At 41.6% G+C, this 14,845-nt stretch overlaps 1 protein-coding gene across 1 annotated transcript in view; it reads right to left on the reverse strand.

Moving 5' to 3' along the window:
• The window catches only part of ACO1 (aconitase 1), a 34,954-nt gene extending 23,295 nt beyond the window's left edge, over window positions 1-11,659 (reverse strand). The window contains exons 1-2 of the mRNA XM_015652570.2: window positions 11,555-11,659; window positions 116-236 (exon numbers count right to left, since the gene is read on the reverse strand). Of these exons, the coding sequence (XP_015508056.1) occupies window positions 116-212 (97 nt within the window). The 5' untranslated portion in view covers window positions 213-236; window positions 11,555-11,659. The remainder of the gene's footprint in view (window positions 1-115; window positions 237-11,554) is intronic.
• Between the last annotated feature and the right edge of the window lie 3,186 nt (window positions 11,660-14,845).

Below are 14,845 nucleotides of genomic sequence, written 5' to 3' on the forward strand. Positions count from 1 at the left end.
TTTTGAATTCATAGTTCTCTCTAGAGACCAATTACATCTAATGTAACAAAGTCTGTACAGGTTCTGTTCATCAGTGTTAACAAAATCCAATGCTTCTCTTATGTTGTCAACATACCATATCTCACGTCTTCCAATTTGCTCAGATTGAAGAATTTCTTAAGAGGCTGTTTTTGGTCCAGTGGCTCCACAATCCGTACAAAAGGGTTGCTCATGGCTGTTGAAGACTGTTAGTGTCCCTAAAACAAGAGAAAAAAATTTAATGACATCTGTCCTGCATACAGATATATGTACAAATGTATGTCCCACAGTCTTTAATATATCTATCCCATACACAAAGGCCTGTACCAGAGAAAAAAATACTGTCAGTCATTCACCTTCCACCACAAATCTACTTGTAATGCATCCTTCAGAGGTAAAAGGTCTGAAGGGAGATAGGAGTATTGTGAAAAATACAGATACACCGCATAGTTTAGAGTCATAGAGTCCTGAAAACTAGAAACAGCCTCTAAGATTGAGTCCAGCTATTCACTGAGCACCACCATATCCACCACTAAACCATGTCTTCAAGTGCCACATCCACGCACATTTTGATGATGAATCCATCATCGAATCCCTGGATAGCCTATTCCAATGATGGAATAATTTTTTCCTAATATCAAATATAAACCTTCCCTGGTACAGCTTGAGAACATGTTTCATCCTGTCACTGGCTGCCTGGGAGAAGAGACTGGCCCCACCTGGCTACACCCTCCTTTCAGGGAGTTGTAGAGAGTTGTTAAGGTCTCCCCTGAGCCTGCTTTTCTCCAGCCTAAACAACCCCAGCTCTCTCAGCCACTCCTCACAGCCTCTTCAGAACCTGTGCTCCAGCCCCTTCACCATCTTTGTTACCCTTCTCTGGACACAATTTCACAAAGGAAATTCAGTGTCTTTATTATTCTCTTCTCTTCTCTATGCTGTTTCTAGACAGTCATTTCTGATTCACAAACCACCATGATAACATAGTCCCATTTCTTAAATGTGTTGTGGCTTAACCCCAGTCAGCACCCACAGCTACTCCCTCACTCCTTTCTGGTGGGAAAAGGAAGAGAATCAGAGCAACAAAACTGAAAAAATTAATGGGTTGAGATAGAGATGGTTTGATAGATAATGCAAGAGCTAGACCTGCCAGCAAAACAAAACCAGGAATTCATCCACCTCTTCCATGGGCAGACAGGTGCTCAGCCACCTCCAGGACAGCAGGGCCCCATCACATCTCACAGCAATTTGGAAAGACAAACACCATAACCCTGAACATCTCCCTGTTCCTTCTCCTTACAGCTCTATATGCTGAACATGATGCCATACCCCTTGGGTCAGCTGTCCCAGCTGTGTCCCCTCCCAGATCTTTGCACACCCCCAGCCTCCTCACTGGTGGGGTGGGTGAGGAACAGCAAAGGCCTTGGCTCTGTGTAAGCCCTGCTCAGCAGGACCTAAAATATCCCTGTGTTATCAACACAGTACAAACTCAAAACACAGCCCCATACTAGTTATTAGGGGAAAAAATTAACTGTATCCCAGCCAAAACCAACAGAAATGGCATTGGTCTAAACCTAAACAGACACTTGCATTCAAAATTAAAAACAATTAAACAAAACCAGAAAACACTATTGTTTTGAGACAGAAAGTATTATAGACTAAGATTACAAATGCTATCCGAGACAAAAAGAACCTTCCTAATTTCAGGAAGATTTGTTAGGGTCACCACCAAAAGGAAAATTTGCATAGTCTCTATTGTAAACATCATTTTAGTTTGAGATATTTTCTTTTTCTATTGTTTTGCTCCTTACTGATCTACTAGTTTTTGTGGCTTAATGGTTTGCTGGATAAAGCATTCTTCTGAGACCTAGGCCTCTTAGGTTCACATACAGAAGTTAAAGAGCCCAGAGATATTCCCCATATCAAGGTCAGCTAGCAGAAAGTGGCTTAAATTCACTAGAGAAATATCTCTTAATGTCCAGAAGAGGTTAACCATATGCAAAGTACCTAATGGAACACTTCCTAGGACACAATGAAGACCTGAACTCTGCCCAAGTCTCTTCTGGAAGCTTTGGCTTAGGCCAACATATGCCAAGGATCAGGCTAACAATTTAACAGTGAGAACAATTCTCTTGCAGTGCCTGGCAATATTCCCAGTCATGATTAAATTTTTTTTTAGAAGAGAGATAATCACAGGCCTGATTTCCAGGTCTTGTTGGTGTTTTCCCAGAGTACTGCTCCTGCCTTCACTCAAGTAACATTATCTTCTCTTGCCCCAGTTTTTCAAACAAGAAAACTCACAAGAAGGCAGGAGATACACATGGCAAACCTTGGAGACTGGTGCAAAAGGTTGCATAAAGTCCAGTAATTTGTTAAAAACAGACAAAGCAAGGCCAAAAAATTAATTTATTTATCTCAGTTTCATGGAATGTTCAGGAAATACTACTATGTGGAACGTATTTATGGGGGATTTTTAAAGTACTCCAGTGTTTTCAAAATTTCAAAATCCTTGATTGAAGACAATCAAGGATAAATAGAGAAATGGTAACAAAAGAAGGTCCATGGTGTAAAGCAGCAAGATAACATAAGAGAAAGAAAAATTTCCAGCATTCTTTTGAAGAAAACAATGTTTCTAGTTAAAAAACTGAATGCCCAGGGAAGATGTAAGGTTGGCAAATGAGCAGACTGGAAACACACACACAACCTCAAATGTATCACCTCTCACATTTCCATTGACAAGTTATTTTCTGAAACTTCTCTTCCCAGCTTTGCAGATACTCACCCTGTACACAAGCCCCTAAAGTTTTAGGTGTCATGATCTTTAAACAGCATGAACTGCTAGCTATTCCTCTAAGCAAACTCTCTGCTTCTATAACTGAACATGATCAAAATTAATTTCTTCCTTCCTCTTCTTGCCAGCTACCCTCCTGTTAAGATTTACTTTTTTTGCATTCCACTATGAGAACTTTATTTTATGCATATCAATTTCTCATGGGAAAGTCTAAGAGTAGCTGTAGATAGAAAATATTCGGATATCCCCTGACAGATAAAGCAGATCGTTAATTTGATATGACCATGAGTCCACTGTATTCAGTTCACATATTGTCATCCAAGTATAAATTGCAGCTCAAAAGTTTTCCATCCAAGTCCATGTCTTGGCAAATTGCAGCAGAGATTCAAGATGTCATGACACATTATCTATGTGTTAGCATTACCAGATATCACCCTCTTTGCTGAACAGAGGTTTTTTAGTTCACAGTATGAGATACCTCAGTACAAATCTCCTCTCATCAGTGAGTTACACAAATAAGCCGAACTGTGGGCTGACCGAGGACTAATCACAAGTTATTTTCATCTGCCTGGTCACACTGATATGAACAACGCTGCTACGAACCTGGAAGCCATTCAGAAATACCTCAAAAGAGGTAAAATATCTAGAAAAAATACCAGCTGGCAGCATTGCTGTAGCAAATGTCACAGATCCAGGGAACATCAGTCATACCAACTGCTATTTCCACACAGTAAATTATAAACCAAGTGGCCACAGGACAGAACTCTGAACTAGTAATTTGCCAATAACAAGTCAGGGGGCAATACGCCGCACCAAAACTTTTAAAGTCATCTTTGTGATAGATACAGGTTAACTTTTTTCTTAAGTTGATACAGGTTAACTTGTGATTGCAGAACAGAGTATTTATTCATGTTTTGCAGGCACTGAAATGTAAATATGCAAACATGGGGGAGCAGATATTTGCCTGCCTGGAACTGGTGCAGCACACGCAGGATAACATGCGCTGACCATGGCAAGTCCGTGTCCACCTCAATATCTATTCAGACATACCAAAAAAAGCACTTATGTTCTGACCAACAACCTTAAAACTGTTTGTGTGGCAATTACATAAAGAAATGTGGATTATTCGAACTTGAAAATGCAGAATATTAAAAGGAGCATCTCATTACTGACACAGACTCACAGAATGTGTTGGAAGGGACACACAAGGATCATCAAGTCCAAGTGAATGGCCCATATGTTGTTCTAATCCATAACCCTGGCATTATTAGTGCCATGCTCTGACCAATTGTGCTAATCTCAGGGTACTGGAACCTTCTTAAAGTGGTTGCATGACTTGTATGAAGTGTACCAGACAAATAACAGCCTTATTTTTGCCCTTCCTTGGTGCCTACTATTAAAATTCTGAGAACACCCACAATCTGGCCCATACTAATGCTGATCACCTTTGAATCTGAACTCCCTATCAATATTGTTTTTCCACTCACCTTGTTACATCAATGCAGCTTACTACATCAATGCAGTAGCTTACTACTGTGCCACCACACTCAATCTCTTGTTAGAATACAACTCAATTCACCCAGACAGAACATCAGCTCACCACAGAAAGTGTGATTTCTGCTTTTTCTCTCTCCCTCGAAGAAGGAGTAGTGAAAGATTGTAACCATGAATACCAGGAGGGGCAAATTTATTTGGATAAGGCCATAACTTTCCAGATATAAAAGAAAAAGAAAGCTGCTTTTTGTAAATGCAACATCTTGCCCTTTAGGGTAGAGAATGAACCCTTGGCCAGAACAGCTGTCTCTTGCTATTTGTATCCCTAGACACAGGGCAGTTTAAATTTCTCTAGGAACATAAGTTTCACACTGTGATACTCTAAAAAAGCTTTTGGACAGACAAAATCTTAGTACAACACTTCTCGCTTAATCTGTATTGAGTGTGCCAGCAAACCTTTACCATGAGACCTCAGACATTCACTAGCACCAAAAGCTCTTTGCAAAGATGCCTACTGGCTATACTGTCTGTGGGGATCTCTGTGGTGTCCTGAAGGACACACGATTTGATGATCCTGACATAAGAAACATGCACAAGTCCAAGGGGACAGATGGAAAAAGGTGTTTGTCCATTCTCTTTCCTTTTCTTCCCTTATTTGTTAATCAACTACATCAGATACATTCAAAGTACATTTAAGTCTCATGTGTATCTCCATAAAAAGGATTTAAGTAGTTAACTTAAAATCTTATATAAAAGAAAAAAAAAATCACAGAAGGCTTCAAGATATGTTGTGTGTGTGCTTTCAAATCTTCAGTTGTTGTACCTTTCTGAGTATCTAACATAAACACAGTCCTAGTCACATCACAACAACATTGATTGGAAAAGGATTTGGTTCAGTTTAAAGCACATTCTTGATTGACAGTGACTCTTTGACTCTACTTCAGACCCCTTTCAAGCAGTTGTATAACTTGGAACAAAAACAACAAATAAATTTCACTGAAATTAATGGAATTGAAAAAGACATCATAATATATCCAGTAATTTTGCACTTGCAGAAATTATCTCATGAAGATCATAGAGAGGGAAAAAAGTTATTTAGCCTCTTACTATACCTGAGAAAAAGTCAGAAAACTGTTCTAGATATCACCGTATGACATACTATTCTCTCTTTAGAATTGAAGGTAAAACTGAACACAGCCAGTCAGACTAAAAGCAGCAATCTTACATCATAAGACCTGCACTTACACTCTTTGACTGTAAACAGATTCATACAGTCAACAGTATGTATTGTTTTGCAGTTTCTTAGGGATATGAGAGCATCCCACTCATCTCTCACCATCCAGAAAAAGAGAAGACTATAGCATACGGAGTAGTTTCCTACAAGCATGCTGACAGTAAACCATGCTCTTTCTGTAGTACATGACACAAATATTTACAAAAGACTCATGATTGGTAATAACCACATTTATTTCAGAAGCACCCGATGACAAACCAAAGACACAGATTGTCTGACCTGCAGTAAGGAAAAAAAAGCTCTGGATGAGACAACTTCTGTCTAAGCTTCAGGCCATAAAGTAGGAAGAGAACAGCCACAGTTACTGAGCATTTTAGCACAGACATATATTTAATCTCACTTGGAGAAACATGTTTCTACAATTGCTTTTTCTACTCCACCTTTGGTTTCTTAATTGCTGTCCTTCCAATTAACAAAGGGTGCCTACATTTTTAATAATAAGAGGTTAATTTTAGGCATCTCTTCCTAAAACTAAACACCTAGTATTTTAACTAGAAGAGATTTCAAGTAATATTTACTGCTCAATTTTCTGAAATGTGGATAAATTCCTTGTCATTGCTGGGAGGCACACACTCAGCAAAGAAGTAGTTTCATTTGAACATTTTACCAGACTCTAGAAATGCTAAAAAAGATTACACTTTGGCAAAGCAAAGACGCAATTTTATCAGTCATCAAGAAAAAGGCGAAGGCTCAGACTTGCTGGTACTTGCAGGAAAGAAACATGAAAAATTTCATGTTTCTGTGATGAAACTTCCAACTGGAAACTGGGGAAAAAAGAGGTGAGTTGGCAGAACCACCATGGTTAAAGTCCTTGCTAGGTGATAAGTAAGGCAGGACCTAGGCAACATCCATGGCTTTGCTTGGAAAATGCAACATTTTTCATCCATGCTGAATCTGATCTTACCACCTTCTGTTGCAATTATCTCTCCTACACCCACAAGTTATTTCCCTTGGTTCTGTCCACTCAAATGACTGCCACTGTATGTATCTGTACTTAGCTGCCAAGTTTGCAACAAGCACCTCCAAAATAGCAAAAGCAAGCGACTTAAAAAAATCTAAGCAGAGCTGCGTCAGGGCATCAGGCTACTGATTTATAAGCTCTTCATCACAACATTGAGCATGCACTTTGTGAGATTACTAGCTGTTACATATAGCTGAACAGCACTTTTTAGATTAAACACTATTGCTCAATTCCCCTGAGCCTCTTAAACTCACATAGCTCTTCTCATGGGTTCACATTCTACTCAGCAGGGGGCCTCCATTAGAAAAGTTGATGACTAATTCTAGTTTACCTAAATTATAGATGGCATAACCATGAATAAAGATCTCTAAGCATATCCAGCATGATGTAGTTGGAACTACACCATGTTCTGTACTTGACAAACTTGCCCAGAAACCAAGGAGGGAGAATATCCATGTTAAGCATGTTGACAAAACTCTGCATTTTTTATAGGAAAGGCAACCTCTTCAGTATCAGTCAATTGTTTCAAGCAGTAAAACTTCAATAAGTAAATATATCCATAATTCAAGTCAGTTTAGAAAGAAAATCCAAATAAATACGTTTGTGTGGCAGGAATTTTTTTTAGTTTAAATATTTAGTTGCCTAAGAAAAATGTTTTTGTTACACTGGGTAAATTGACAGACAGATAGAGATAACCAGACACATGACAACACAACAACAAAAGACCCCACCTTCCCACCAAAAAATGGCAAAAACCCAACCAAACCATAAGCAAAAAAAAACCCCTCAAGCCCACACACGTCCCCAGCATTTGGATAGACTCCAACACCAGAACAAGCAGATTCTTGTTTTATAAAAATAAAAAATGCTATAATTACTTTTGGATGTACAAAGAACAGATGAGTGCAATTACTGTTGCAACAAACACAAGTTTCTTGTTTTTATTTAGAGAAGCTCTTAGTATTTAACACTTACTCTACCTGTGGCAGATAAGGCCACTATGTAACAAATATACACTGTTGCATTGCTGCTAACAGGCAGTAAGGGGATTTCAGAGGTTAAAGAGACAGCAGAAACAATCTTTGTGTTTCTTTGTTACATAGAAAAGTCAATCATTACACATAGATCCTTAAAGAGAAGTCCACCAAAAATTCGATGACTGGGCAACTATTCCACCGGTATAAACTACATTCCACACTGGAAAAAAATGCAGTAATTTAAAAAGAAGGGTTTCTTAAACAATCCCTAAGCAAAGTTTCAGGGTACCCTTTTCAACTTTAATGCTCAAGAGGAACACTGTACTGGAACAAACAGAGCTTTGAATTGCAGATGTTCCTGATTTCTCCTGCTGCTTGAAACTTTTGGCTGCAATGCTAAAATACATATTTATTCAGATACATAAAGTGTTAAACTTTCAAAACACTGAACAGGTAGCTAATTGCATATTACCATAATTAGTGCATTTCATAATCTGTCATAAGTATTCTGACCTTTTCACTTTGTTGGCAATGCTGTATCACGCATATTGGAACTTAAAGTTTAGGTCAGAGATCAAGTTTGTGAAATCAAACATTGAGGTCTTAAAGTAACCCCAGCTCCAAGTCAGCTGGAAGTTTAGATGCATGCCCAGTTCCAAAATGTAGATATTAAACACTTTCAAGTCATCCCTCCAGAAAGCCAAATGCTACCTCCTCCCTCACTTCAACACAGGTATTGTGCACTTACAGCTTAGAGGGACAGTCAAAGCACTTCTCTTGTATAGATCTCACCAGCCTTTGGTAACCCAGGCACATACACGTATGTAGTGTGCTCTCAGACAGCCTCTGAAATGCAATCTAGTCTTAACAAAATCCAGATCATAATTAAGCAGGTGCAAGTGTTAAGGGAATGCTCTGTCAGCCCACTCACCACTGAGTGTCCCACATAAAAGTAGAGACTAATTTTCCTTTTTTTGCTACAGGAAAATGAGCAGTGTTACACCCAAGAATAAAAGAAACTTATCTGGAGACCAAACATCAAAAAATTAAGTGTTGAAATTTTTTTTCCCAACTCTGAAAGAGCAGCTCTGAACTTTAACCTACTTCCTACCTCTATACAAACTTGCTGCTTTTTAACCTTATGCTAGTACTCTTAGACTGTTCATTAACAAATATGCGGCTTGGACCAGTTTTAACAAAGACCTAGCTTTCAATATTAGTTAGATAAAATACAAAACCAACATGGAAATGCTGCAAGAAGTGTGGAATACAGAATACACATACAAAGATTTGGTCTGAAATTTTGGTTCAACTTCAAAAGGCAGGATTAAAAGACATCTCTGTATTGGTCTGTTAGTTTCAAAAGACTCCTGTGAAGGGTGAAGAAACGAAGCAGAGGTGCATGGGAAAGGCAAACAAAATGAGAGTATTGTGAATCAGCTCTGTACTCATGCCATTACTATTTTACCAGCTCTAGAAACTGCTCTCTCTGCACCTTGAAAACTTCTTTTCTGTAACTTGAAATCTGAACTGTTTCAGAACTCCTGAAGATATGTAGGCGGAAGGATTCCTTTCAGGATGAAGAACTAATGAGAGGAAAACCCTGAATTTGTGGTCTGGAAATAAAGATCATTTTCTCACACCAAAACCTGCTACCTGCAATCTCAGCCACTATTCAACTATTTGTGTACATGAATCCAGCTTTCAAACACCCACAGCTTCAGCCTGTAAGGAGAACAAGTGTGTGTCTGATGCAATTTCATGAATTCAAACTAGCTGTTAGCAGAGTTTACTGGCCAAGCTCTCTGGGGAGGCAAATTAAGTTCCACTAAACATTTTTAAATCAACTTTTTCATAACAGTTTTCACACAGAAAGGGTAGGCAAATAAACCCCCAAACAACCAAAATTAACACCCTCTTTCACAAGCATATGAAGTCCTGACCCTACAGCTGTGGGACGTCCCATTTCTTTAAAGGAAGTGCCAAATACCTAGGGAAAATCTTCTGAATCAACCAATCCCTAAGGCAGCAGTGAAGGAAAAAACCCTGTAAAAAAAATTATCTCCTTTTCACACAATTAAAACTCGTCCCTACCTTCTCTATATTTCAAGACACAAAGGGACGACTCTTCAATTCACATCTCTCCACTTAGCTTAAATGGATTGTTGCTCCAATGAGGGAGCAAATTTCCAGCTCTTCTCTCCTTTACAATCCTACAGTGAGAGTCTGTGCTGGGAAACACTTGCAAAAGAGATTTGTTCCATTTCCTACTATTCAAATGTTATTTCTTCTCTAATTTTCTGCATTTATCGTTTTGACTCTTCCACCATTACTATAAAAACTTCACCAGATAATATCAAAGTTGGAGTATAACATCCTCTGGCCAAAGACAACCAGAGAGAAAGGTGCTAAATTACAAATAAGATATGACAAAAAACCTGCAGTTTGAAAGCCCAACAGTCTTTTCAATATAGCAATAGTGTGCATGTAAAGCTCTGCTAAGTGACCAGACTTCTTTTTACATGGAAAGCTTCTCCAGGAATTTCCTCTATCTTATAAAGTCTGAGATGGGTAAAGTATTGATACTCTTCACACACACCACAGATCCTGGAAGGCACAGGACTCAGCTGCACTTCCTACTCAATGCCCATTACACTCCTCTTACATTCTTTGAAGCAGTAACAATCCCCAGAAGTTTATTAGGACATTCTGATGAAATACAATTGCTTTTAAGCAAAGCATTACTAAATAAACATTCCAGTGTTAATATTTCTCTAGGGTGGTCTTCCTTTACTTCGGTTTTGTGGATTGATAAAGCCAGTCTGAACAATAGCAACTGCGCTGAGTGCTCAGAGATATCAATTCAATTCCAACTGTTTAGAGAGAGAATCCTCTGTTTTAAACCAAGTTTCCTGCTGATACTAAAAACGCTAAATTCCAGACTTCTCCATCTTCCCCTTTATCCCCCCTCCCCCCACCTTCACTAGCTTTAGAGGTGGAAACTAAATACCAAAGCACAACCTCCAGTTAAAAAATAAATGGGTACTGTGGTGATGTTTTGAAACATGGAAATATCCTGAACATAAACAGGGACCAATCCAAACGTATACCAGTTACTGAAAATGGGCATCGCCACAGCCACCGTTCAAAGTTAAATTAGAAGGCAAATACCTGCATCTGCTCTACAACCTCCAGGACTGTTACAGAACATCTGCACCTGCACCTGTTCTGTGCCACGAACATGAAAAAGATTATTTTGTCACCCAAAATTATTAAAACCTGACACTTTCTAGGCATCACCTTCCAGTTATTTTCTTCCATCCTTTTCCTGCCCAATTATGTTGCAGATCTACCGAGGTGTTTTGCAACACAGAGGAGTTGCTGTGTGCTTGATATGTATAATTTACACTATCCTCTACTATTTAGATACTACTGAAATACTTAGAGTCAAGGCTCGAGTAGTTCCAGGAGGAAAATCAATGTTAAAGCTTCCTCTGCATAAGGACAGAGAAGCTCAACTCCTCTTCCACGTCCGCTCTTCTCTAGCTAAATCTATTCCGGTTTCTCCGCTTCGCAAAAGCCGCCCGTGTGCCCGCTGTGAGCCGGCCCCAAGCCGGGTGTTGGAGAGACGCGATTTCGGCAGCCGGGGCCCGGAGCCGCGGCGGGGGCCGCACAGCCCGCCGCTGCTGCTGCCGCCGCAGCTACGAGATGGTGCCTCGCAGGGGCTGCTCCGCCACAGCCGCCTTCCCTCCGCAGCATCCAGTGAGCCTTTCCAGCCCCCACCGCAGGAGCCGGGGCCGGGAGACGGCAGGATCCCCCGACCTGCCGCCGGGCCCTGCTAGCCGCGGTCCCCGCCCTCCGCCCGGGCCCGCGCCCGTCCCAGCTCTGCCTCGAGGGTCCACCCCGCCACCTTCCCCGCCGCCGCCGGGAACGGGCACGCCGCGCCCGGGGAAGCGGCTCCCAGGCAGCCGAGCCGCCGGTGCCGGGCGGGAGAGAAGCGGGGCGGCGGGGCCCGCACTCACCGGGGAGCGAGGAGCACAGACGACCGCCGCCGCTCGCCGTCAGGGGCCGCCGGGCGCAGGGAGAGGGAAGGGGCGGTGGCGGGCGGGCTCCGCCCCGCGCCCCAAGGCCGGAGCGGCGGCGGGATGGCCGCCAGCGCCCGAGAGGGAGGCGGGAAGGGAAGGAGGGAGGATGGACGAGCTAGAGATGGCCAGCTGGGCGGCGGGGGCGCGATGCGGGCGGGCTTCCCCTTCCCACCCACAGCCCTGACCCTGCAGAGGAGCTGCTGCTTTCATCGGCCAGCCTCTTTTCCTGGATGTAGGGGGAGGAGAGGGCGTGCTGTGAGTATGGAGGGGTGGGTAGGAGGGGTGGTACCGAGGTCAAGGGCAGATCTGCTGCTGGCACTGTGACATGGTCAGCGGGGTGTGGGCAGTGATGTGCCTTGTGGCGGCCGTAAGTGCTCCACGTGCTCACAGCCCGAACGCTCGACCAGGCTTCGGAGGAGTCCAGAGGTGCTGTCAGTGAAACCTGGGCCGGGAAGAGAACAGGTGTTGCTCGGGACACCACCTGTCACACAGGTGTCATCCTCATCCTCGTGGCAGTGCAATAGGAGTGGGACCTCCTGTTGTTTCTCTTGGCAGTGGAAGAGCTGATTGGCCTGGCTGTTGGCAGAAACAGGCTGTTACTTACAGGCTGATCAAGATCAATATCATGACGTCAATATTAAGGAACAATATCAGAGTAGAGGACATCCTCGAGGACATAATTTACATCACCCCCATAGCTGAGTGCCAGGGAGAATTTATCAGTGTCCAGCATGTTCCCAGTAGATCAATATAGGTTTGAGGCTGAATAATGTTGAGGAATTCATTCAGTGCAAGTAGTCGGGGTGCAGCTACAGTGGGAGCTGCACGTTGATCCCTGGATAGCAGGAGCCAGAACAGGCTAGGAACTGGCATTGACTCAACAAAGAGTGCAGGACCCTGTGGCCCAGACAGGTGAGCAGACACTGAGAAACACAACAGGAGCCAGTGACTCAGCTGGAAGACCCCAGACTTTCACATGCTTAGACAATGAGGGTATAAAAGCCCAGGGTTTGCTTTGCTCAGGGTCCCTCCTCGGACACCCCAGCTTCAGCTGTTATTTTGTCACTGAATGATTAAACCATTGTAAGAATCCAGTATTCTGAGACTTTGTCTTGGGAAACCTGGGGTCCAGCCCATAAGGAAACCTAGTCTGACTGGGTGAGAATGGGGTGTGTAGGGAGTCAAACAGGGCACCACTCAGCTGACTGGAGCCGCCCACTGTGAAGTGACCTCCGTTCCAGCTCACGTGGTCTGAGTGTGCCTGCCAGAGCGATTCCTGGATGGTCAGACAGGAAACTTTGTTTAACAATTAGGTAAACTAAAAGGTATCTGATTCAAGGAAAATAATTGTATACATAGTAAAGAGAAGTAGGAATGCAAATATTTTGAAAGTCTTGGTGAGGTCCTGGAGAGCAGTGGCTAGGAGACATGCTAACCACTGGTAGTTGGTGTAAAACAAGATCAGAGACGTTTTGTTTTTACCAGAAGAAAGCTTAGGCTAAAAGCAAACTGAGTTACTTGCTAGCTTTGCAAGTCTCAGGTGAGTGAAAATGGAAGTGCGTAGCTCTACTTCTAAAGAAAATGCCCCTGATGTCTCACCTGGATGTTTGTGGGTTGGATTCCTGCACATAGACCTGTGCTGACAGATCCTCCTGCCTAAGTAAACTGTCCAGCTGAAACTACCAGACCAGAAGAAATCAGTGGGAAGGACCCCAAGATCTAGCAAACAAAATACATTGAGTAGGTTTTTGGTTTATTTTTTTTAACTAAATATGGAAATCCTGGCTTTGGCATACCTGCTGATTTCATTTAACTGATTTCACCAGTTAAGACTTCTCAGGACCTGCTATTCTCTGCAGTGGCACCTCTAAATAGCCTGTAATCTACAACATGCAGTACTTCTGAGTTATTGCTCAAAATCTCTTCCAGGTTGGCCTGTTTTCTGTTCAGCATAAAGTACCACATGGAGTAATTCACTTGCACTAAGTTCTTCTTTTAGAATTGTATTGGTTTTTAAAACATATGATTTGTTTTACAAAATGGTTAACATGGAAATGGACATTAATTCATAATACTGTTTTCAAACCTTTGGCCAGAGAGTTTCGAGTTTGGCAGAAAACAGTTAAGTCTGTAGTTTGGCTTTTGGCTCTTGAAGGTGGAAGCACATGTTTCTACATGACACCACAGAACAGTAGATGACTCTGATGGTCTGTAAAGCCAGAAAATTTCTAAAACCTCTTAGGGTTTTTAATACTTCATTATTTGATAGAAGTTTTTATTTTTGTATATGTTTAGTTAATAGTAATGAAAGCATTTCAAACATGTTCCTCTTCGTGGGATTAAGTCCTGTAATGCTTCTTTGGGTCACTTCCTTTAAAAAGAAAATTTTAAAATTTTAGTTTTATTGTTGTTGTTTCTAACAGAACAGACTTGCAAGGCCCATGTGTATCACTAAGTTTTCAATCATGAATAAAACCCTCTATTACCTAGTTACCAAAGCAATTGCTGCAAAATCTGATTGACCTAAAATCTCTTGACAAAAAGACAACACTAGTGAAAAAAACAGGTCAGCAACAGAAATGGGAAATCCATACATCAGCTCTGACTTTTCCCAGTGAATATCTGCAAGGTTTGTACTTTCTGTTCTGTAGGGAGTGAAGGCCCTTGAGGTTGACAGTAGAAGGGAAGATTCTATATCCCAGAAAGAGTGGCAGAAATGCTTCAGCCACTACTGGTTCTTTGTAAGGACACAGAGACTATCGTGGGATTGGAAGACAGGCTGTTCATTCAATGGTTTATGGCAATGCTGCCTGAATGTTACTGCTGGTGTTTCCACCATTTCCATTTGAGCATTTGAGTATTCTTCTCACTGGGGCACAGTTTACAACAATGTGTCTTATTTAGCACATGACTAAAAATGTGTGGGTTTGCTTTTCCCAAGACTGTCAGAAGATGGGAACTATATTAGACCCATTTTTTGTAAGGAAGATGTTTACTGAAATGGCTTCTCGGGTTTAGGATCAGACTGCAAGGATATCCAACCATTTTCTTGGACAATCATGCATTGTGCTAAATCAGGATCAAAAAAAATATTTTCTGTTCTTGCAGTGAAGATGGATGCAAATAGGAATAACAGTGCCTTTCATGTTGCAGTCATGTGCATCCTTGACTGCTTTTAGGGTTTTTCATTAAATTATTAAACAACAGATGAGGAACTTTATGTCAGTC

This window comes from Parus major, chromosome Z (assembly GCF_001522545.3).
Source record: "Parus major isolate Abel chromosome Z, Parus_major1.1, whole genome shotgun sequence".
Lineage (NCBI taxonomy): Eukaryota > Metazoa > Chordata > Aves > Passeriformes > Paridae > Parus > Parus major.